Here is a 26540-nt window from a genome sequence, read left to right as displayed (position 1 = left end):
TATGTCAATTTGTGTTAATTATATAAAAAACTGTTAAAATTTAATTGCTGTATTGATTGCATGATGAATAATTGTTCAAAATATGTAAAAATTAATCAACTACTAAAAGTTTCAACGTTGGCGATAGGGACTTCGCCCCAACACGGCAGTTAATTGCGGTAGTTTATCAGTATCTAGGGACTTTAGTAGGTACCTATACAAATTTAAACATCAAACTGTCACGGCAACTCGTATCTCAAATATTAGGTTGTAATTATTTCTATTCAATACGAAGAAAGTCGCTGTACCAATCATCCGGAGTGCTATAGAAAAATCGAATGCCAATAACGTTCTAATGAAAATTCTTCGTTTCAGATATCAGACGATGATCGTATGTCCTTGACAACGGCCGTCTCTGACGAGGATGATGGCGAGAGCGTTATGAACTCTCCCTATAAAGCGAAGCAGACAGGAACGGCGGCGGCTTCTTTCAACTGCACTGGCGCCGTTAGAAAAGCAGGGTAAGTCCGCCTATAATTGCCGAACGTGTTTTTACGCTAATAGTTTAGGAATTACTATTGCTTCCAAGGGGGGAGGAGGGAATATTTTTATGTCGGGAAGCACTATTTGGGAGCAACGTATATATACGACAGGAGTTGGTTTAATTTACATTTATGTGCAGTCCATATACCTAATATTTGTTGAAATAGAATTCCAAGAAGCCAATAAAGTTCTGTTATAGGAACTACTGTAACAATTTACCGCAGCATAGGCGTGCCTTGAAATTTTCCGCGTTATGCTGGAAAAATTGTTTTAATATACACGTTAAACACGATATTTTTCGACTAAGAATTTAATTCCTTTCTTTTATTTTGTTATTTTAATAAGAAATTACACTGAAAATGCGCAGGCCGATACACTAACGAAGAAACACGTCCTCGTAACTGCAAAACACAGTATGCACTGCAAGCTGCTACGGTGAACACCACGCCGGTAATGTCTTTCTACCTCGGGTGTCGAATGCGGTTAATTCCAAGAAACTGACGCAAGGGTCTTCTCGGAATTATGTCTCAATAAATATCGTACGGACTGTACAATGTTTAAATTTATAGTTTAAAATAGTAAATCTGGCAATAACTGAATACAGATGAACATTAAATCATTACAAATTTTTAAGTTCATTCATGTATTTTATTTAAAGGTTCCAACCATATTTAGTGGAGTAATGTAACGAGCGATTGGACATTTCTCATTATTTTTAAATTTCTTTTAAGAAATTCATGAATGAATAAGATAATATCTGAAATAGTTGGACAGATGTCAGTTTCTTGTAATAGTATATTTCCACATTATTACCAAATTTTGCTTAAATAGATAAAACTACTTTGATAACGAAAGAATTCTTTTTTTCAAGAATACAAACGTTGCAAAAGAGAAAATACTATTCAACAAATTCATATTATCCTTCTTGAATGTAACATATGTGAAAAAAATATTAATTAGATAATTCAGAACTTAACTAACGCAGTTCTTTATCTGATTTAATGGATCGTTAAAGATTTAATGAAGCAGCATAATTTTAAACGAGTTATTGAGTGAAAATACATCTTACTTAACAGGGAGAAAGGTTGTTAATTCCATTTATAAATACAGCCATATGAATTTCTGATAAATAAAATAAACGTCAAATCATTTCTTTAAAAGAAAAAAATATAAATTAATACTTATACTTAAAATTAGTACCAAAATTTACCACTATTTATTTTACCACTGTTTGTGTCAATTCAAATTTAGTTTGGTTAAGTTCGTACTTTGTTCAAATACAGCATTGAACCACTATCCTATATGCATAAAATTTATTACCAAATATTTGATTTATATACATATAGGAAACTTTGTGGAAATTTATATTCTCGTATAAGAGAAGTTTACTTCCTTTGACATAAAATTATAGCAGTGGCTTCATGCATAACGATGTTTATGACGAAGTTTTTTGGCCAATAAACAGTTTTCTTAAAGATGGTTTCTGGCGCGAGTTTTAAGATAACTTTTTTAGTATTAAAATAACTAGAAGGGAAGTGAATGCCAAAAAATAAATAAATCTGAAAATATATTGTAATAAATCTATATTTATATATTTTTACTAGTTGACCCGGCAAACGTTGTTTTGCCATATAAATTATTCCTAGGTTTATTTTAGTAGATTTTTCATAAAGAAATTTCACTTCTACCATCTATATTATATTTAGTGTTATTCAGTGAATATCGTGTATATTTTTTTTATTAATGATAATAGTAAATGTCACTATTACGGTTGATGCACAAACAATAATAATAATGGCCGAAAACTGTAGGGAGTGAGAAACGGCTTATTGTGTGAGGGAGATCTCATCCCTACTCCGTGCTGGGTCAGAAGTGGCACCGGTCGACGCCTGGCGGGAATAAAAAAATGATCAAGTGATAATTGATCAGTTATCGACCGGGGTTGAAAATTATTGAATTACTAATATCGCTATTAAAAAATAAGGGTTGATGGTAGAAGGGTGAAAATTTAGGATTGTATGTATTTTTTAAGGCCACATCATAAAAAATAAAAAAATAAAATTTTGTTCAAAAAATAAAAAAAAAATTGGGGTGGACCAAACATCTACCAACATCTATTTTTCATACCCCTTAACATTTAGGGGTATGAAAAATAGATGTTGGCCGATTCTCAGACCTGCCCGATAAGCACACAAAATTTCATCAAAATCGGTCCAGCCGTTTCGGAGGAGTTTGTTAACAAACACCGCGACACGAGAATTTTATATATTAGAGATTATACCTACCAATGATGTTTACTTCCCGTTTTGTGGCATCAACTGATTGTACGATGGTAGTGGCAATTTGTTTTTTCGTACTTAAAGAATATTCTATATAAGTTTCCATTACTGCTGTTGATTTCGAGCCACCAAAATTTTTAACTGTTAGGGTGTCACCTCCAGTATCTGCAAGGATAGTGGCGCCAGAACATAGGAAACAATGTCCCGTACATATATAGATTTGCATTCGGTAGCTTTAAAATTCAGCAATTACTTTGGGTTGATTACCAATTTTGTTAATCCCAACTATTTGTTTCACACATTTATCCGTTTGGTTGCTCACAAAAAATTATTCCGTATCAGACAGTCTAAGCAGCATATATTCTTTAGACAGCTCGTAAAACATACCAGGAATTACAAATGATCGATCTGTTTTTATTTTTGTATGTATTAATTTTACTTGTAATTCATTTTGTAGATCCCTTATAGGGTTTACCTTCAAATTTTTTTAATTCCTGGCGACGGCATCCCCCAGAAATGCCAAAAATTAACACCACCTACAATTTTATCAAAATTATTACATATTTAAGAAATATATTTATAGAAAAAGGAATAGTGTTGGCGGGTGGTTTCGAACCCTGAACCTACTCGTTGTCGACAGAAACGCATTCACTTCGTCCAACGACAGTTATAGTTAAAACAATGTCTCTTTGATTTCTGGGGTAATAATGCTTCGTATGTTTCATTTGTCCTTCTCAAATGTCAGGTGGGGTGCAATTTATTGATTTTGCACTGGAATCATTCCTTTTAAATATTTTCTTCGGTAAATTGTAAAATGTAACGAGATAGTACCCTAATTTGACAAATTATGCTCTAATTTTAAATTTAAAAATGACATTTAATTGTATATTTAACGCACACTGACTGGTAGATTTCATATCCACACTAGTATGTATAATGAATTATATCAGTTCAGTAGACTGATATTGTCTACCTATCCATTTAGCAAGTTGTAAAGAAAACAATGAATATAGGTACACGTGGGAGTAGAAAAAAGTATTAATTTTATTGATTGGTGTATGGTTAAAGACAAGTATTTAACGTTTTGTTACGTTTCTTTTTAATAAAGTTACAGCTATATTTTTGAGTTAAAAATGTCGTGTTTTGGATTCCTACACTTTGTTCGCTTACTTTTGAAGTCGCTCAAAATCAGCCGTTCCTTCACTTCTGTTTTATGTAAAATCCAATTACATGTTTTACTTTGTCGTGTTTTGTAGCTACAGCGAAAACAACAAAAGATCAGCTTTTCAAATTATCATTTACCTCGAAATACGCCCAGAGATGCGCTGCTGCTTCTAAAAATAAAGGTTAAGTTTATATCAAACTTAGTGAATTCAAGTCGGAGGGGTATTTAAATAGTTAAAGAGTTCGTTACGTTCTGTGAATACAGTGGTACGCTGAATATTTCACCGAAATGAATACCTCTCGTGTCATATTAGCTTCCTGTGTGAAGGCTCCGTAATTTTCTTTGAAGTGAGTGCACGGGAATTCTACTGCACTGATTAAAGTCATCTAATGACGCCCAGTTTTAAATGAGACATTATTCTACCAAAATTGTCAAATTTAATGTACATAGTTTGTTAACACATAATTCAACTATGCACTCTGTTCTGCGAAACTTACTTGAACTGTGTTGCAGTTGAGAGGGCATATATGTTGGCATTACACTATTACTCTATTACACTAATAGAAATTTCTTACTTACATAGTTACATCATCATTGTAATTTGTATTACATCATCTCTAAAACTTTTTTACAATTGCTAGATGCCTACTCAGTTCTTTAGAATGTCTGAAATTATAAAAAGATGAAGAAATCGTTTAATTATAGGCAACCTTAAGAAAAAGTATAAAAGGCTTTAAAATACTATTTGGTGAAAGGCTGTTCATGTAATTGTTTTTAATAAATTTATGGATGCTTAAAAAATGTTATTTAAAATTTCTTGATAATGGCAACGCCACCTTTACAGTTTTACATATTTACCAATTATTGCATCTGAAATACTATATTTTCTAAAAACATTCTGAAAATTCGAATTACTTTTTAAGAATTTTTAAGAATTATGTGTTTAAAATATATAAATAACCACACTTCATAATGCAAAAGGCTACCATGTTTGAAATATCTAACTTGTGAAATGTCTTCTGATTAAAAAAAAACTTTCATTACTGAAAATTACATTAAACGAAAAAGTTAATATGGCTATAAAATTTTGATTAAATTAGTACAATAGTAACAATAGGCTTTAGCAAAAAAGAAATATAAACAAAATTTATGTCTTCTACGCTAGAGTTTGATAAACTATAGTGCGCGTGTAACTTGTGAAACGTCGCAAAACCATTTTAATTATTTTATTTCACATTATTCGTTTCAACAAATTTAGCAAATTCTGATACATTTTAGCAAATACATTTTAGCAAATTATAATACATTTTAGCAAATTATAATATATTTTAGCAAATTATACTACATTTTAGCAAATTATGGTATTTCCTAGTTTCAAATTTACAACACTGGTGCGTTAACTATTTCTTGTAGTAAACGTGTCCTACTTCAGTGTTATTTTGTTTTCTTTTTTTAATGGCATATACATATAAAATTTGCCGTAAGTAATTTTTTATTACTTAGGTATTATGCTACTTTGTTTATTTATTTGTTTAATAAAACTGATTTTGTTCAGTGGTACATATTGCTCATAAATGAGGTATACCAAAAAATGCTTGGGATCCTCTGCTCTGGATGAACAAATGTACAGGGTGTCCCGTTTATACTTACAACAAATTGAGAAGTGACTTCCCCTTGCAAAATGGTGAGAATAGAATATATAAATTTGTAATTGAAATTTATACGAAGTGTAAACAGGACTTATTACAAAGTATTACAAAGTAAACAGGACTTATTAAAAATAAGAACAACAAAAAGTTTTTTTGGAAAAATTGTTTTATTTTATTCAAAATAGTTCCCTTCCGAATAATTCCAGTGCTTTGCACGGTCAAAAAGCATGTGGAAAGAATATTTTAAGTCGTCTGCCGGAATGTCCTTCAGGAGGTCTGTACAAGCCCTTTGAATGGCTTTTAAGTCCACAAAACGCTTTGCTTTCATCGGTAAATACATTTTTCTGGAAAAGGTAAAAGCCGCACGGTGCCTAATCAGGCGAATAAGGGGAGTGGTTGATAATAAATTATGATGTGTTGTCAAAAAATCTGTCACAAGTGTCGATCGATGAGATCGCACTTTATCGTGCAACAAACGATAACTTTCTTCTGCGCGCTATTCTCTTCGAATATGACGAATGCGATACACCAAACCCTTCAAGATAGAATTGTGCATTAACGATTTGGCTCGGTGGAAGAAACTCTTTGTGGACAATGCCTTTGGAATTGTAAAAGCAAATCAACATTATCTTCTGCAAACGAGATTTTTGAGTTTCAGCTCGTCAGGTGCCTTCAACTCGGCACTTTGGTGCTTGGTTTCGGAATCATATTGAAAACACCACATTCGTCACCGGTCACAATATTGTAAAGGAAGTTTTGGTACTTTTTGGCCTCCTTGATAATGTTCTTCAAATGTTGAATTCTGAGCAATTTTTGATCGTCAGTCAATTTGTGCGAAACAAACCGTGCTCACATTTTTCGATAGCCCAAATAAATGTTCGGTCAAAATGTTATAAATTGATGTTTTTGAAATGCTCAATTCCATTTCCATGAATTTTAATGAAGATTTTGGCTGACCTTTGATGAATTCATTCACAGTTTTAATGAAATCTGCGGTGATCACGGATTTCGGTTGGCCAACATGTTGCTCATCATTTGTGTCATCAGGACCGGTTTTAAACCGCGTATATCAGTCATAAACTCTGCCACGTGGTAAACAATCATCATCACAAACTTGATGTATCAATTAAAACGTTTTGGAAGTTTTACCAAAGTTTAAAACAAAACGTAATATTAGCTCTTTGTTCGATACTCATTTTTAAATTTTGACAGCACATCAGTGAAGGATATATCTTTCCGACGCCAATAGAAATATTTATTTTGAAATGTCCTGTTTATTTTGGAACGCACCTTGTATTATCAAATTATAATAAAACCATAGCAACATATTTCTTCATGTTATTATTTTTAAAATTACGTCTGCCGTTTTATGTAAACAGCGAGCTCCACTTTTAATTTTTTCGAAAAATGTGCATTCCATCGGTTTTCAACTAGTATAACTTTTTTGTACCTATTATCCTTTGGGGTCTGCAAAGTCCTTTGAATGTTTAAGAAATTTTGAATTTTAACATATTTTTCCTCCGATTTAAAGATAGAAAACCCTTTTTAAAGTCACCATGTATCTCAGAAATGTCATGGATCAGTATTTTTTAAGGAGAATACCCTCCCCCCCAGTTTTTTTTAAGTATAAATGAAACGAAACATAATAAAACCATTGTTACGTACTGGCATCGAATTTTTCTAACCTATTGCGTGAAGGTTTCACGAAATCTACAAGATGTAGACAGTACTTTGTAAAAATAATTCGATCATAACCTAATCGTACCTATTTACGTTACAGTTGTGTGGAATTTCTTCATAATGTTTTTTTTATGGTAGAATTTCTGTCGATATAAGAGTGGAAGCACATAAAATGAACTCTTAAATAACTGATTGGGTTCACTTATACAAGATGCCTTCGCTTTTGCAATACTTTTCTACATGATTCGTGTAATTAATACGAACTGTCGAATTTCAGAATATTTATTTAAAAAACACTGCAAGTAATAAATAAAGAAATGGTTATCTTAATAATGAAAACAAACACGAGACCACTTTTCAAAATCGTGAACATAGTATTTCTTTGTACTGGGCATAAGCTATCATCCTTAATAAGAAACAGCAATGTATACTCGTACATTTTGCAAAAATTTGCCAAAAAGGTTCAACTAACTCTTAATATCTTTGTACGCCTGAAACTTGATAAACTAATACTTTGAGACTAACAGCAATCAGTTTGAGGAAGGGTAGTTTCCTAATATTAAAGGGTAAATAAATAAGATAGAGATTGCGTCTCCAAGTTTTGTTCATCTAGGAGCCTCCAAGAAAATTATTTCATTAGAAACTAGAAGGGACTTAGTTATACAAACTAACATCGAGCAAACTGGGTTTCAGAAGTTTTAATAACTTGTTTGGTCCCGCAATAACTACGTACGTAGTACCCGCAACAACAATAGCCTCGAGCATTTTGCGTTTATATATTCCTAAAAGTGCATTATTTCAAGTCGGTGGGTTTGAAACATATTTTTCGTGGAGCTTTAGTCCAAATGTGTCCTTTGAAAATAAGCGCTATTGCAATCGTTATTTGGTACTCGGTACAAACCTTTAATTTTTCTTATTAAAATGCAATTAATTGAAAAAATGTAGCATATCTTTGGGAATTGTTTTTGGTAATAAAATACACTGCTTTCTATTTTTAGAACATTTTTATGAAGGAAGGTAAGTTATCAAAAGTCATAATTTTTGTTTGATAATTTTTTCTCTGTAATCTTTAGACCACAAAACATATATTTTTTTCTGTCAACCTATCATAAAGCAGTATTTTTTAAAACTAATTTCTTAATTTCTGACAATGAAGTTTTATTCTGAACAGTATTCTGTAATAACTAGAAATCAGAAATGTTAGGGCGAGTTCTCTTTTATTCAAACAAAAAGTGATATAGCCGTTGCCTTCTTATCACTGCGCTCTTTATATTATAAGAATATATATAAGTATATGTAAGTATGTACATAATAGTATGAAACAATAAGGGGCGTTGTCTATTTTGCTACACTTAACGTTTCACGTGAAACTATATATAAATTATATATTTATAGTACGTAATAATATAAGTACCAGCAAAATTTAAAAAATAATAATTTGTTACTCCTAAGGGAAACGATTCACATTTGCGTAATCCCACAATTCGGGTCATTGTACACTAACATGTACATGTCTGCCTCTGATCTGAAGCTTTGCATCGATCAATTTATTCCATATGTATCTAGCGGCACCCTAATACATGCCCTGTCGGCCTGACGTGCCCGTGAACAATCCAGGTTTTTTGCAGTCAGTAGCATTGTGTATTGTGAGCATAGAGCGGCACACAGCTTGACCACAGATTTAGCCTATTTCTGCTACTACAATCCGTATTGCCGCTTACTAGCATGATGTAGATCACTACGTTTATTTATTTAATTCGTCACAAAGTTTTAGAAGTCTGTATAGCAATATCTGAAAGTTTGTAAGTATATTTTCTGTTCATTTTGTAAATACAGAATGTCAGTAAAGTATATGGACAACGTTAGGCCAAAGATTTTATTGGTCAAAATAAATTCATTTAGATCAAGTTACCTATATACAAAAGTCAACTCCTATCGAATATATTCTTCTCAATGTGGTACCACGAAATATGTATTATTACTCTTCATTCATTCCGATGTAATATTTTATTGCAATATGTGAGAGAATGATATTCAAGATGTTATATTTATAAAATTTCTGACCTTAATGATCTCCTTTTAACTTTAAATTTAATTTTAAAAATAATTTAATTATGAAAAGTCCAAAAATTAATTGGGATAGCTTTTAATTTTCTGAGCGATAATAATCCCTAAAAAATTAACCATTACTATTCCAATGATATTATTGGTTTTTGATGATTACATTGTAAGTATAAAACATTATATTTCTTACAATGGATTCCTATAATGCTGTATATTTGTGAAACGACTAGTTTTGGAGTTGATCATGCTGATGATATTATGAGAAACAAAAATTTTGGAGTTATTTCCTGTTTATTCAACCCCGTTTATCTTTGAAAAAATAATTGCTTAAAAAAATATTATTTTTTCAAAATATTCAGCAACGAAATCCTAAGGTTTTTAGTGACGATAGGGAATTTTTGCTCATAGTTATATAAACCGTTAGTCCAAGATTTATCAATTTACATCAAACATCTTAAGAGACACCAACCTATTTAAATAAAAGTGACATTTTTTTAAATTTCAACATTCTCCCAAAAACAAAGTTATACAGATGTTTTTCTTATTTTAAGGTGTTCCCTCGATATATATACAATATCTGAACAAGATTATGTATTTATATTAAAAATACTTTTTACCGAAACTCGAAACTGCATTTTTTGACACCAAAATTCACTAAGTGAAGTTTGAAATGACAATGTCATATTTTTATCGTATTAGTTAGAATTTATACTTTAACTTAAAATCTGTAAAAAAAATCGAGGATTACAAAGTCGGAGTTTGGAGAACTTACAGAAACAACAAAAACCACTCCCGTTTTTAGACACTGGCAATTTAAACTTAAGAAACTTGAGACTTTTCTTGTTCTTTTAGTATTTGGTGCATCGTCTATTGGTTGTACGTATTTCTCTCATGGTACTTGTTTATAGTAGCTGCATATTTTGTTAGAATGTATAATTAAATTTGTTTCCATATGTTTTGTTTACACATGAAACATTAATTCAAACACCTACAGTATAAGAATTATGCATTTTTATCCAGAAGGACTTTGTTTTCACCCCTTTTAATTCTACAAAACATGTGAAAGAGGATATACGCATAGTGGCATAATTAATGGATAGTATGTGTCTAAATTAAATCCACTTTAATATATGGTAGGGATTTACAAACTGAGTACACCCACACCCACATCCTTTCAAAATGCAATTTGGAAATGGTCAATGTTGATTCGGAAAATGCCACTTCAATTGCGTATTTAAATTAGTGAATTTAATTTCAGGAAGCGTTATTTATATTTCAGAAAACCAAATCAAAATATTGGCTAGAGTTTTTAAAATACTACTACTAATATTTTTAGAATCACGTACTAACAATGCCATTTTGTCGAATGTTATAATTATAAAACGAGTAAGTTAAATGCAATCATATTTCAGTAATGAAGTGTGGGATTCATACTATTTTTTTATGGGATGATTTCTGTAATGATAATGAAGTACCACTTTGTCTCCTGAAATGCATATGATAAATTGAAATGGTATTTTTATTTGAACTTTATAATCTTATGTTTATGTCTTGTGTTTATACAGTGCATTCACGAATATAGTTTACAATAGAGAAAAAGTTTTTATTTTGATTTTACGGAAAAATATCATTCTTTGAGCCAGGTGTTGTCTGGAAATTGCAATTTCTAGTACAATATAATTATGTGATTACTACTATACAGGGTTAATAGAATATGTTTTATAACTTTAAAAAATATTGAAAATCGTAAAATGCACATGAAATTATTAGAAAATATGTAAGTAACTATTCTTTTTATCCCATGTTTGTTTTTTTTCCATTGAAAGTTTTTTATTTTTTGTTAATTGTAAAAGCTTCTGCATTATATCAAATAGTTCAAAATTTACTAATTTCATAAATTCGTATACCTTGTTTTAATTATATAAAGAATATAGAAATATAAAGGCCAAAGTACTACTATTTTTTATGACACCACAATATTGCATTGAAGAAAATCGTGAGTAAGTAGATAATATTTTCAAGTATAGCATAGTCGCCTTATTGACCATATCACAGATAATGTTTTTGCCATTTTGGTTATTTATGTTCATTTTCGAAGACGATTTAAATTAAAACATAATGAAAACACAAAACAGTAATATCGGTTGATTAAAAAACAAATACTTTTGCATATTTTATAGGCAGGTCACATACGTAATACCTTCTAGTTAGCAAACATTTTTCCTGATACAATTTTTCTGCGCCTTTAAAAATAGTGGTACTTTGACCTTAATATTGCTTTAAATTCATAATTTTAACACACTGTATAAAAATTTATGAAAATATAAAATTTCCTTGCAAAACAGCTGGTTCGTTCGTCGGTTGTCTCACCCATGACACACTGATGAGGACTAATAAGTCCGAAACCGGTCTGTGCCTGGTGGGTTAACTGACGAACGACCATAGCTGTTGCACTAGGTGTTACAAGTATAATTCAATTCCGGTAGGGGCATATAGCCCTCGGAGTAGTGGTTTCTCGCAACACTGACAATTAAAACATTGAAGGAAGACATTTTGCATATTTATTAAAATAATATATAAATTAATTTTTTTAGAGGAGCGACCCACAAGGAACTAAATAAATCTGACGATTAAAAACCTGTGACAGTTGTCATGTTGATTGTTACTTACCTGCCACGGCCAACCTAAAATGTGCGAAACAAATGGAAATACATTTTAAGAAAAGGGAAATGTTTATTCGTAAATAAAATGAAAACCACTGGGTTTAGGTATAGGGATACTTTAACAAAGTTACACTTAATTTTAGTGCAGAATGCGAATACGTTAAAAAAAGTAAGGGATTCCATTTAAAAATTTCAAGTTTTCCGCATTTTCTGAACTTCATATTCGATAACTTTTTTTGACCACCCCGTATAAAATCTGGAAAATTTTCATGTCAAATTCGATAAATTAGGTCTTCCTCTATAAAATGTACAATTTGCATAAAAAAAACTATGTTTCCGGGAAAACTAAATATCTCGGAAACGGTCAATCCTAAGTATGGAGTGTGCTATATGTTTTCAACTTAAAAATAGATGTTCTTTCCAAAAATGCAATAATATACAGGGGGTTCCATTTAAAATAAGAAAATTAGTATCTACGTCCGGTATCACCGGAAGTACTATCACCTTGAAAATATTTTAGCTTGGTAGACCCCACGGTCCGTATCACACCATCACAATTTCAAAAAATCCTTCGAGCGGTTTCCCAAATATCCATCGATGGAGTTCGTGGTGGGACACCCTGTATACTTATTTTTATTATGCTTTTTACACAGTTTCGTGTATATTTTCCAATTTTCAGATTTTAAAAAATATCCCAATCCTGTCTTTAGAAATGTTAATATTGACACACCATCAAGTACTATTTGGAATTGTACTGTATGTATTATTTTTGTCAACCAGTCTCACAAAATTAATCAAGTAAATTCATTTAGCTCAAATATTTTAGTTCCACCCTGCTTTGTATGAGAATGCGTGTCATTGTGTTTACTTACATTTTACGTACCTTTCTAATAACTAGGAGAGCACTTAACGTGGAATCACACATCGCAGCCGCATAATCTGTAAGTATCGCAATAATTCTCCTTTATGTTTTGCTTCCTTTGCCAGATAGCGATGAAATCACGTCCGTTTCCCATTTCCATACCAGTCAAGTACATCTCGCATGGAAAAACTGGAACAATTTATCACAATTTAAAAACTCACAAAAAATACCATCCCGATGATATACGCTTTAAATGTTATATTTTTCGTTCGCGAGCAGATTTAACTCTACGTAGACGTATAGTAAGCTTTGTTAAGAAAATAAAAAAGACCTAACGAAGCGTAAACTCGGAAAGGATTCTCGAGCCCGACACGTTGACAAAGTCTTTAAGGAACAAACAAAACTTTTTCGAGTTCATTATTGGTAAGAAATATTTTGCTTACTGTGCATAAATCAGTGCAGTTCATTATCAAAGGCATTGTAAAAAATTCTTTGTTACGAAATTCTATAACACCGCTTTTTCTCCTATCCAATTATTACCGCATTTTTTGCCAATTAAAGTTTTTCATATACTTAAAAGACTATTAGAGGTGTTTCAATATCTCATGAGCCGCGAAATGCGCGAAAGGCGTGGCGTATCTGTATAATTTTTCTAATACGCACGTTGTGAAAACATTGACTCAGAACTAGACCATGTGCATCATTACAAGTAGAAATGAACTAAGGCGCTCGGGCATCAATAAAGTCAACTGGCGAACGTTATATATATTTTTTTTTATTGCTTAAATTAAAATAATAAAGAATAGAACATTTTATTATGATATTTGTAATCGGAGCAAAGGCTTGTTTACGCTACGAGAGCTCGAGATAGACTGTGAATAATGAATGTAATGTTTTAGCACGTAGAATAATTTAGGTGACGCGACGGTCGGAATTATGTTTCTGCGCATATGAAGGTCAAAGCTCATAAGATTTTAAAACACCTCTACATATTATTATTAACGAAGGAAATACTGGAATATTAGATGACCTACAATAAACACTGAATTTTCATTACCGGTATTTATAAACACACATGGAAAACTATGTGACGACAATCAAATAAATAATAGACTACAAGCCCATCGGAAATTTTCAAGGAGTCATTTGACCCAGCATGAATTACTTATAAATCAATACTTCCGCATATAACAATAACTTTAGATATTATACCGTCAATTCGTGTTGGTACAGGTGAGTACACAGGTATAGTTCTTTTCATACTTATAGTAGACATAAAAAATGCCAAAGCCTGCCGATAAGTATGATAGGGGGAGAGTAGGGCAAGACAATTTTTAAATGTCCGTAGAAAATAAATGTTATAACAGCTAATTTATTTCACAAATCATAATGCTCTTATCGGGTAGACTCATCTAAATAAATTGAATACAAAATTAATGAGAAATAAAGTGATATTAATCAATAATTACATATCTTGTCAGGTATTCAATTTAAAGGTTGCTCCGCTTTACCCTAGGTGGGCAGAACCTTGAATCGCCAGACGTGGACCCTGTGTTGCCGATATATATAAATATTCCCTATATGAATAATTGATAAATTGAATGAAATTAATTTATTCAGATATTTACGTTTAAAATATTAAATTATGTTCTGAAAATATAAGAATAGGCTGAATTTGCATAAATTTATTTAAAGAATAATTGCATTATTCACTTCATTCTTGAAATGTATGTTGTTCATTTTTAGTACAATAAACTCGCCGAAACATTTGGCAACACAGCTAGGCTGGCAACAAAACAGATTCTGAACATCTCTCTAAGACGTACGTTGTTCTCAAATTCCTAATGTGAGACAGAGACAATCAACAATTAGATACGGTGAGCTTATTGCTTTAAATTTCTGATAGTTCAGTTTGCGCGGTACAGGGCAGGAGTTGGTGCTGCAATGCTGTCATTATTATTTCTTAGAGTAGTGTTTTGAGTAGTGATTTTTGTGTTATTACAAGTTTTTTATTGGATAACTTTTATAATTCACTGCAGTTGTTTTCAATTTACAGCCATTGTGTAGTAGTGTCTGTTGTGAATCGTTTGAAGGGAGACTTAAATATTATATTCTGTAAACTTTGCCTAAATACGACCCTGTTCTGCTAGGCAGACAAGTATTTACGACCCCGTTTCTGTGGTTATCGGCAATATAAAAGAGTTTTTTATTTCTACAATATTGTATATGAAAAGAACTATAAGTAAGCTAAACCTGTCCACCAAGGGGGGTGGTTTTCGGCAAAACATTTTTGTACGGCATTTCTAAAGTATATAGGTTATACAAAAAAAGTGAACCTCGGCCTAATGCCGTACAAAAATAGCAATGCCGGAAGCCGGGAAAATGTTTGATTTTCCGAAAATTTTTGTCCGGATTTTGGTGATTTATTACAGTACGACATTTATACTGCAAGTTTCCGATCGATACATAGATAAATTTTTAAGTGACACCGTATGTAGGTACTTGCTGATACAGGGGTTAGGAATACAGGGTGCAACCCTCTATTTATAAGTAGCGTATGGGGGGTGATTTGAACCAACATCAAATTAACTAATTTTAATTCTATTTTATAAAATAATGACATTTTTGGCCATGCCGCACATTTTTCATGAAACATATGTTTACTATAGGAAAATTAATTTCCCTCTGAAAAGTAGAATTTCACGGTGCACAATTTTTGTACGGCATTAATATATTTTGTTAATACTGACAACAATAATCAACAAAAACAAAATGTCGTACAAAAAAAATGGTTCTAAATGGCTTAAAATATATTTTTGCAAATAAGTGTTACTTGCAAGAATTGATTTTATTTTTACTACTATTTTCTCCTTAATACAAATTAGTTACTACTGTACGGCCTTTTTATAATAAGACTTACATCATATGGAAATATTTTTCAGTAATGCCGTACATATTTGTCGATACAGGAGTGAGAAACCCTGGATGCAAACCCCTATATTATGACTCTTATGGTTTCCGATCATTGAAAAGTGGTCAGCATTGTTACTAAAACACTATTAAAGATGTAAAATAATTTTTAAGTAATATGCCGTTACAATACCATAGGACGATATGAAAATTATTAATTTTATAAATTTGAAAAGCTTATACATGTATTTTTTTTTCACAAGTACATAAGTAAAATTTTTCAAAATCCAAAAAATAATTATTAAAATATCAATTCAATTCTCTTGAAATTTGAATAAAATTCATTTTGGACATACAGTTCCAGAGAATTGTTCCAACAAATATGTACGGCATTGCAATTTTCATTATTTATGTCATATTTCTGATGAAAATTTGTAAATGCCGTATAGTTATTAATGACCTAAAAATGTGGTAAAAATTTAATGAAAAATATTATCAGCTATGTAAAATCCACTAGTTAAAAATGTACATCATTGTTTTTTTTCTATTTTTTTACTTATGAAAAGTCAATTACAGCCATACTATTTTGAATATAACATTTTTAGTTTATAACAATGAATCTTCAAAATATTGTTTTTCACAATATATTTATTTGTTTTTTAATTCGAATTTTTAATTTGTGCCATTAATTATAACCGACCATGATTTAGTACGATAGCTTTTTATCAAAAAAGTGGTTGCCGTACAGGAATTAATGATCTTATCGAAAATAAATACAACTCAATTCCTAAATACAAGTAATAATTGTTTATACACTTTTGCATTAACCATAATTTTCGGACGGCACAGTTGCTAAGAATTATTTGGAGAGTTAAATAATCATGTGCAATCGATGCCGTACAGTTTTCAATGACTTGAAACAATGAGGGCTAAAATAGAGGGTTACGCCCTGCATTTGTAACCCCTGTATCAGCAGATACATACGGCGTCACTAAAAAAGTTATCTACGTATCAATCCGAAACTTGCAGTATAAATGACGTACTGTAGTAATTTTTTCCTGGCTTCCGGTATTGCTATCTTTGTACGGCATCAGGTCGAGTTTTTTTTATATATAACCTATATAGTTTAGAAATGCGGTACAAAACTGTTTTGCCGAAATCCAACCCCCCCCCCCCTTGCTGGATAAGTTTAACTTACATGTGTACTCACCTGTACCAACAAGAATTGACGGCATTGTTTCTAAAGTTATTGATATATGTGGTAGTATTGATTTATAAGTAATTCATACCCCTTGAAAATTTCCGATGGGCTTGTAATCTATAAGTAGTAGTAATCTTTATTGTGCTAATATATAGTCAAGCCGTGTGCTGTTCTATGCTCACAATACACAATGCTCTCACTCCTTCAGTTAACGTCCCTCAACAGAAAAAAAACTAGTTTGTTCACCAGGCCGATAGGGCAGGCATTAGAGTGTAGATACGTATCGAATAAATTGATCGATGCGAAGCTTCATATCAGAGGCAGACATGTACATGTTACTGTACAGTTACTAAAATGTGAAGTATAGTGTCGGCCCTTTGAAAGTGGATGACTCTTATAAGCAAATTGTGTATAATGGGCCTTTGTGAAGCTGACTTGAAAATGTGAGGTTCAAATCGGCTGTCATTATATCAAATTTTTCATCAAATATCCCCAGACGTTCTCAATAGGAATGACAGGGGACTTTGAGGGCCAAGGTAAAACATCGATGTTGTTATTAATGAACCAATTTATGACGCAACTCTTGAGGTGTGAATTGCCCAATTATCCTGCTGGAAAGTGAAATTCTGAGGAAACAGCATGGTCACGGATGGCAGCATAACTTTTTCCATTATGCGCACATAGCTCAGACCAGTTAGGCGCTCTTCTATCCTCCAACAAACACCCTTATCCAAGCCCAAACGTTAATGGAGAATCTTCTGTTGCGCTGTGTGGGTTTCACATAAGACTCCGAATACCTTATAATCTCTGGTGGGTAGACACGGACAATATTCGTCCAGAAGTTATCTGGGCTTCCTACAAATTGTCTTACAAACTCTAACCTCTTTTCTTTATACTGGGGAGTCTTGCAGTTCTCACTGAATTCATCTCAGAGGAAGCCGTTACTGCCATGTCAAAAGGATTTATTCTTAGGTGGTGCTTACTCCCTCCGCAATCCATTTTCTTTGAGTTTAAATATGCTGTTCTTGCATACATGCAGATCATCCGCAATGACCAATCATTCTGAAGTAAAGTTATAGCTCTCAGTTTCTCTGGTTCCATTAAACGCGGCATCTTGAATTACCAAGCAAATTACTAATGACACTGACATATAAAAACTTGTCATAATAAGAAAAGTAGACCACATCACATTAGAAAAATAAACCGTCCACTTTCAAAGGGCCGGCAATGTACTAGATATGCGATATGAACCGTCATTTTCGTTTTTGAAATGGGTATTTGCTATGTATCGCCAGGGACGATTAACCGTGGAACATTTTAGGACCACTGTTAAATATTTTCTACAATCGCTTTCCTTAGGAGTAAGAAGGTACTTATTATTACGTACTATACCTACAGTCTGTACGAAATTTGTCGAGATAAAATTCCAAGAAGATCCCTACGTCACTTTCTTCGGCAAAATATTATTGCATGCATCAGTTCTGTCCAATTTTAATCTTTTCCTCACATCCAACTTGAAATACCCCATGTAGGTTCATATTCTGCGGGATCCCAAACTAGTTTTTGATATCAGCAATTATTATTGAAGTTAGAATAGTGGGAAAATTGAGGTTCTGTATTTGTCGACACATGTTTACTGGTTTAAAAATATTAATTAATTTAGATAACTAACTGCGTTACCTCTTGCTAATTTTATTGGCGAACAAATTTCTTTTACACGATCTACAAAATCATTTCATTGTATCAAAGGCTATTTCTTTGATATTTTAAATACTGTCTGATATACTAATACTGTGGAAATTGGAAAATGTAAAACATCGCCCTAAATTAAGGACTCAAGAGCAGTCACAAGCAATTTTCTTAAATAAGAAATTCTTAGAATACAAATAATGTGAATATTTCAGGGATTTGCTCGCAGATGTGATTGGTTTGTTAAATCCCCCTTTTCCCTCCAAAGTAAATGATGAACCAGGTACCGCTTATAAATGGACTTGCTTATGTAAATACAGGTAGTCGTTATATTGGGAGTCTATTCAAAGAGACAACTTTCTTTATGTCGCACTTTAAATAAATTACTGCACTCTCGAACCGCTTTCGTGAATTCACAAAAACTCCATCTGGCAAGTTTAACCAAATCCTGTTATTGACATGGGCACAGTAAACATCTGAAATTCTTCATTGAATATAAACGTCGAGTAAGTAGTTTATATCATGTGAAGGGGAAGCCGGGTGAAAAGTATATTGAGTCATTTATGTGTTGCATAGATTTTCTTTATCATCCTTGTGACTTCATTTCTGCGCATATGGACTGAGGACGTTTTAGTCGTGCACAAATAAAATTTGTACAAAGGTATGCTCTGCATATGCCAAATAAGATATGCTAACGATCTTCATGTATATTATTTATAAAGGTGTTGTTTACCATTTTTTTAAATTTCCTTCCTCCGTTTTTAAGAAAATAAATAACTTTTCACAGATAACTGAAAACACTAAGGCCCATTTTAGTTTATGTTTTGAAATTTTCATCAATTTTCGCTAACAAAACATTTAGTTAAGGATGACTAAGGAAGTTAAACGGCGGTTTATACATATATAAGTTCTATATAATTACCCAGAATATTTTGGATGTAGTTCACAATAATCCTACTACTAGCATAAGAAAACTAGGACCATTTTCTCATTGGCTTTTGGAGGAAACAAGAACAAGACCCTTGTAACAGAGAAATTTACAGAAGGTTGACAAGGGAAGGTGTTACCAATTTGCAAAATTCGCACTTATGGATTGAGGGATCCACATGGCACTTTTCAGACAAAAAATCAATGTAGAGTTCATGTAAACTTTCGAGGAGGAATAGTATATAATTACCTAACTGGTTCATTTATAATCAATAATCTATAAGGATTGTTTTTATAACGTTTAATTGTAGTGTTTACGTAACCTATGCTTTTTTTTCTTCGTTCGGTTGTAAATTCATGCAATTTAAAACGTTATATTTTCAACCTTTAATAACAACCGAAACTATTTTATTTTACGCTTGTTAAACCACCATGTTATCACTGGGATATACATCTTAAAATTCGGTAGTTATACCTATGCAACCTCAATACAAACAAGAAACGAATTATTAAGTTGAACGAGTTTTCATTGGAACAATATCAGGAAAAATCCAGGAATAATGTTTCTAGCTCAGAGAGGCAATAGTAGGCAGTAGGAGAGAAAATGTATGAAAGTAGAGAAGCTTATTTCAGACAATTAATATTGTATGTGGTATATATTTAACTATTTAACTTCTTTTTGTACTCCCCCTCTATATTTAGAGTGGTACTAAGTAAAACAATGCATAATTAACATATGTTATGCATTGTTTAGTTGACACTTGAATTTAATTATTATCAATAAATTGCTAATTATTATATAAAATGGCGAAGGCGCCAGTTATAGTGTAGTGCCGTCTAAAAAATATACATGCAGTAGTATATTATGATGTTAGGAGAATAAGTGATACTTTATGTGCTAAGCGTGGAAAATTTGGAAAATTTTCATGCGAAGCACATAAAGTATCTTATTTTCCAAACATCATATACTATTTTTTTCTTCAAACGTCATAAATTATAGTAAGATGATTAAAATAACAGAAAAAACGAATTTTAAATAAAGATTGTAACATTGAATCTTTAACTTATTTCACTGTATTATCAACATTACCATAGATACGTACTTGCATCTATCAAAACAAATATTTAATTTGTCGTCGTGTCCGTTGACATTGACTAAGAAATACTGCTATGAGTACTGACATCGCAAGAAGTGGATGATCCTTAAATGATGCAGATCTTCATAATTGTGCTTTTATATTGTTTATATTATATTGTGCTATTATATAAATATTAATAATAAATATTATTATATTAAAATTGAATTCATAGTACAATAATGTGTTTATACGCTTAGGACTATAAGTAAGTACTTATACTCCTAGCCATATAAATGACACTTATTATTATTGAATAACGTCACATAAGATGTCACTTATATGACGTTTGAAGAAAAAAATTATTATCGAATTGAAACCAGAGTACCTTTTCCTTAGTTTCGTGAATTTAATAGTATATTTATAACTCAGAAACATTACCTTTATAAACATTTGGATTATTATTAACCATAAACCGAAATTCGGCTCAGTGCGCATGCGCGATTACGCTGCCTTATGCTGATTATGGTTTCGCCCATAAAGAAGTTAGAAGTTTCGCCATTTTGCTGTAACATGTAACACGGAATATACGTTCGTCAATCCTTAGTCGTTGGGTCCTTTATAATAAATAGATGTTTTTTGATCGAATGGTGAGTCTGTTTTCAGTTGTCTAACAACCGCCAGAAAATTTTCAATTTGGGTATTTGCGTAAGTATGCAATAATACTTACGAGTATATGTATGCGTGATTATATGCACACAATGCAGGCTGAATACGAACTCTTACTTCTCAAATGGAGATTTCAAGATTATTTATGCTTGTTTGAAGATATGTACAACATTTTTAGTTGCGTTGTAAGGTGCACGAAGAGTGAGGGGAGCCAACAACACCGAAAAATAGTAAATATGGAGTTGACTCACTTGGAGTTAATGAGTTGACTCTATTAGGGTTAATGAGTTTACTCGCTTGGGGTTAATGAGTTGACTCGGTTGGGGTTAATGAGTTGACTCGCTTGAGATTAATGAGGACTCGCTTGGGGTTAATGAGTTGACTCGTTTGGGATTAATGAGTTGAGTCGCTTGGGGTTAATGAGATGACATGCTTGAGGTAGCAGAGATTATAGCAAAACTGTCTACTTACTGCAAGTGCAGTTTCTCTTGTGGTAAAAAGGCAACTCACTTGGCGCCTATTTAATGTATATATTTTGTTACGGTTAATGGATTTTTACTAACCATAGCAAAGAAATTGTCTCAGTGTAATAATTATTTTCTTACACCTACAAAAAAATTATTCAATTTTACTATGGTCCATTTCTTATTTCCTACAAATCGTTTGGAACTATTTTAGGAATTGAAAAGAATATATTTATATATTATGTAAACCACCTAAATTTAATTGAATTTGAAAATATTGTTGAAGAGTTATAAATATACCTATATAATTTTTAATTGTCAAACTTACAGGCTAATAACGAAGGCCCGTAGGAGAAAAACTATATGATTGGCATTATTTTCACCCACCTATATGCTCCCGATTTATGCCGCCAAGTCTTGAAACACCCTATATCTCACAGAGATATAAAATATTTATAGTGGTTTCAAAGCCTTCACAGCCCTTGCTGCTGATTAAAGTGCTATAGTTTTTCGGGTTATTATGTCGTGGCCTTTATACCCAGTCAGCGGCAGTTACATACTCACATTACACTTCCTTAGCTAGTAATTTTTGACCTCACCTTGTTGTTCTCTAAGCTCAGTGAGGGCGCACCCGGTATCAGAACTCCTAGATCTGCCCTGATTCATTTCGGTTCTTGTTGTTGACTCTAAAACCACTATAGACGGGACTGTTCCTCAGACAATGGTGACCCCCCGAATTCGTGGTGGTCTCTGTAACTGGCCGCGTTCAATGATTTTAAACGTTTCACCGTTATTCCCTATATACATCTTCAGTGGCTGGCATTCTTGGTTGGATAAATGCCCTCAAATGGGGTGGGGTCGAGCAGGACTATCGTTCTTTACCCAGACTAAGGTCCCTTGGCTGAGTACAGATTTTATAGAGGTTGTGTCACTGCGTGCACATCTAAGCCTGCTCAGTAATGATGGGAATGAGGTATGAGATCCCATTTGCGTTGTCAAAGTCAGTACCGCCGCGCGTACCTCTAGTCTTGTGGAGTAGGCGAGTAGCTGCGCACAGAGTTAGGATAGGATATCCGCTTGTGTCCCCACGCGCACCTCTAGTGGAGTGGGGTAGGGTAGAAGGCGTGAAGTCGGGTATATCTCTGGTACCGCTTCACGTGATTCCACACTTGCACAGTTGGATGGTGGCTGTGGTCATACGTTCATCTGCCGTATCACCGGTGCGGTTGAGTATACTTTCAGCCCTGCTTATTGATGTATCACGCATTTTGCATTCACGCCGTTGTTTATTTTTTAGAAGAGCCTTTTTGCTTCCCATATCGTCATATTTGAAACCTTGACGTACTCAAGTACATACCTCGAAATTTATTTTATGTACATCTAACACATGTTGGGCTAATGGCTAATTTTTCAGGCTGGTTAAGCTTTATCATTTATTCATGTAAACACAAGGTCAAATTGGGGACCGCCTAGCCGGGTGTCTTGGCCGGCGAATTTCGATCTGCCGAGTCAAGCATCACGGACGTGGGCTGGAATTTGAATGGGTGACCTAAGGCAGGCTCGGGGACGTGGCTGTGGCAGCCTACCAAGAGACCTGGGTCCCCCAACATTTGCCGCACGCGTGTGGTCCCCGATAAATGGTAATGAGAACAGAGCAAGAAATCTCTGTAACTCAAGACCATGCTATCATACATAAACTGTAGGAGACTTTGCCACCAAGCCATCCGTATAGTAAATAAGATGGTTTGAAGAAAAGTACTCGAGTAATGAAGGAGATTGTACAAAGGGCCTAATAAGGCCTAAGTGCCGTGGTGGAAGACAATTCCACCACCCCTCCGACATACATACATACAGGGTCAAATTGGTTTTTACTGGCCTTAACTTCTTTTAGACTTTCTAAGTAGGGATGAACCATATACCTACCCCTCTGGGTATACGGTTAGTTTCAATATGAACGTTACAGCTAATTTACCTGCTAATTTTTCTCCGACTTGTCACATTCTTTCTGTGAACTCTATAGTTAATGACTCGTTTAACACCCTGTTTTTTTTAACCATTTGACTAAACTCCAGAGGGATGTTTTAGTCTAAATGACCCGGGTCCAATCTCTAGCTCTGTTGACTAATGTTTTGATTATAATCCTTTTTATGCTGGGTGATGGTCCGAATTTGCTTGTAGGTATTTTTCAGTATGGGTGGGTTTCCATAGACACTGCCAGCTGCCGGTCATTTCTAGTTACTAAGACATACACAAAAACCAGTTGTCCTATCCCTTTCTTTCCTCCATCGCGAATCATGTTTATTTAAAAAGAAACACGATTTCATATTAAAATTGTTGTTAATCTAAAATTGAAACAAATTAAACTCTATTTTAGAAATAAGTACACTTACTTTTATTTTGCGTAAAATATGTTCACCACTTTAATTTCAATTAATTACGATGCAATTACCAAGAATTTACAGCTGACGTTATTGCACATTCATTATTCATTTACATAGTGTATACCTACCTACCTTGCAAATTACGTTGCTAACGATGTATACACGTAACAAATGAGTTAATGCAATGAAACTAGTTTAAGTTTATCGAATCATGGCTAATTTATTACAAAACAGTTATATTAATGTTGCATCTGGTATTACTTTCACGTGTCTAAAAAGTGTAATATTCAACATTATGGCAATTTAATGAATAAAGCATATCACGTGACACAGATTTTTAAGAGGAAAATATGTGAAAAATATATTACTGTCTGTGGTTTCAGAAAAATAAGTGATACCAAGAATATAAGAATATTTTGCATGCATTCAATTGTATTCTTTTTAGGGACTAATTTAAAATATTTTTTATGAGCTGCATAAATTTACTGTTCAAATGCATACCGAAGTCTCGTTAAAAAAACACCGTTTTGTATAATTTTGCAAAATTAAATTTTTTTTTAAAATATGACAACAACATTTTGATTTTTGGCTAAAAATACGCAAAATACTGGTTAATGTTTACTTAAGCACTCCAATAAAATTGTCAAGTATGTCATAAAATCAAATGCAATCAAATCAACAAAGATAAATATTTAGAGTCATGTTAAGTGTTGCCACGTATTTGTTTCTGCCTTTAAGCTTCTACATTAAATTTATTTACATGAATTTAACAAACAAATACTACCATCCACTGCATCACGTATGTTATCATATGTCGTTTGATTCAGTAACAAGTTCCCTATCAGATTAAATACAAAAATATACACATATATCGTTGTATTAAAAAAAACAATTGACTGTCAACTGTTTAGTTTGCTTCGTTTTTAGGGGATAACCGGTATTTATATTCGTACATTTTATATTAAAGTATTATCACATTTTCCAAATATCAGTTTATTCTTGTTAATTTATTCTATCTCCATTCCTTTGACATACGAAAATACCTGCGATTACTATAAGACACTCAGAACTGCATATTTTTCTAATACCTCCCAGAAAAAGGAAAAAATACATTGCCAAAAAAGATGACTATCATTATGTGTAAAAAGTTTAAAACATTTATGGAGATATCCGGCCTTATGAATTTTTCAGGAGTATGGCTTCAGCCATGCTGCTTTACTAATTGGAGCGCTTTAGAAAACGAGCAGAATTTATTTTCATAACAATTCAATTTACGTCCCTAATGAACCATCAAATGAATGCCTTGAATGAGTATACGGTTTTAGACGACGTATATTTTTTTAAAAATATGCATTTCCTTATTTTTATTTATTCGTAGGGCTTCACTTTTTAAATTGACGCAGTCGTTTAAAGATTTAAATAATTGAATTTTTATCTTCCACGTATCAGAGAAATTACTCAATATTCAGCAATTTCTCTACAGGGTGTTGAATACCGAAAAGTTATAACATCTCAAACATTAATTTTGGGTCATACGTTCTTTGCAACGTTTTCATTCTAATTATTGTTACGTTACAGCTTTCTGTTTCCTCCACCGAAAATTAAGTCTTTAATTTTTAATTTGTTTAAGTTAAAAAAAAACAATTTCAAAGAATGGGTACGTAGGACGTAACTGTTATAATTGGAAATAAGTAATTATTTTACAATACTTATTTAAAAGAAAGTAAATTCTGACCAAAATAAGAAAATTTTACTTTTAATAACAGTCCTTGAAGCTATATAATTTGCAAAGTACCAGTAAAAATTAGTTCTTACTCATAAGGTAAGCGATTGTAGAAAACAATTAACAGTTGTCCTAAGTGTTCGCTACGCCCATTTCAGAAACGAAAATGACAGTTCAACATTTATCGAGATCACGATGCATATCTAAAATAATCAAAGATTTTAATAGATGCTATTTTTACTAATGGTGGCGAAGCATCAACTACTTCACATTTTAGTAATCTCACTATCCGCGTCGTTCTATACCTAATAACCAGGATTATCATCCAACACAAAGTAGTTTTGCTTGAACACGTTCAGCCATACACGTAAGTATATTATTATACGTCAGTTACAATGTTCATTACGTCAACAAAAACACAACTTATGAAAGTTACCTAAACTCTGCGTAAATTTTCACCATCCTGTATGCAGTAAGCCACTTGAAATTGTTGATATGAAGATTTCAATTTGGATAGATAACTAAACTCTCCTGCTATCTTTCTTAACTGAAATATTAATCTGAACAGCCTTTGCAACACCGTTAAACGAGCTGACGTCTCTTTGATAAAAATCAC

At 32.6% G+C, this 26540-nt stretch overlaps 1 protein-coding gene across 1 annotated transcript in view; it reads left to right on the top strand.

Annotated features, from left to right (window-relative positions):
- The first annotated feature begins 372 nt into the window (after nt 1-372).
- LOC108904957 (protein still life, isoforms C/SIF type 2) overlaps nt 373-26540 on the top strand; it is a 270933-nt gene continuing 244765 nt past the window's right edge. The window contains exon 1 of the mRNA XM_018707685.2: nt 373-500. Coding sequence (XP_018563201.1) covers nt 373-500 — 128 coding nt within the window. The remainder of the gene's footprint in view (nt 501-26540) is intronic.

This window comes from Anoplophora glabripennis, unplaced genomic scaffold (assembly GCF_000390285.2).
Source record: "Anoplophora glabripennis isolate ALB-LARVAE unplaced genomic scaffold, Agla_2.0 scaffold98, whole genome shotgun sequence".
Taxonomy (NCBI): domain Eukaryota; kingdom Metazoa; phylum Arthropoda; class Insecta; order Coleoptera; family Cerambycidae; genus Anoplophora; species Anoplophora glabripennis.
Note: the sequence above shows the minus strand (reverse complement) of the source record. Positions and strands in the feature narration are given on the sequence as shown.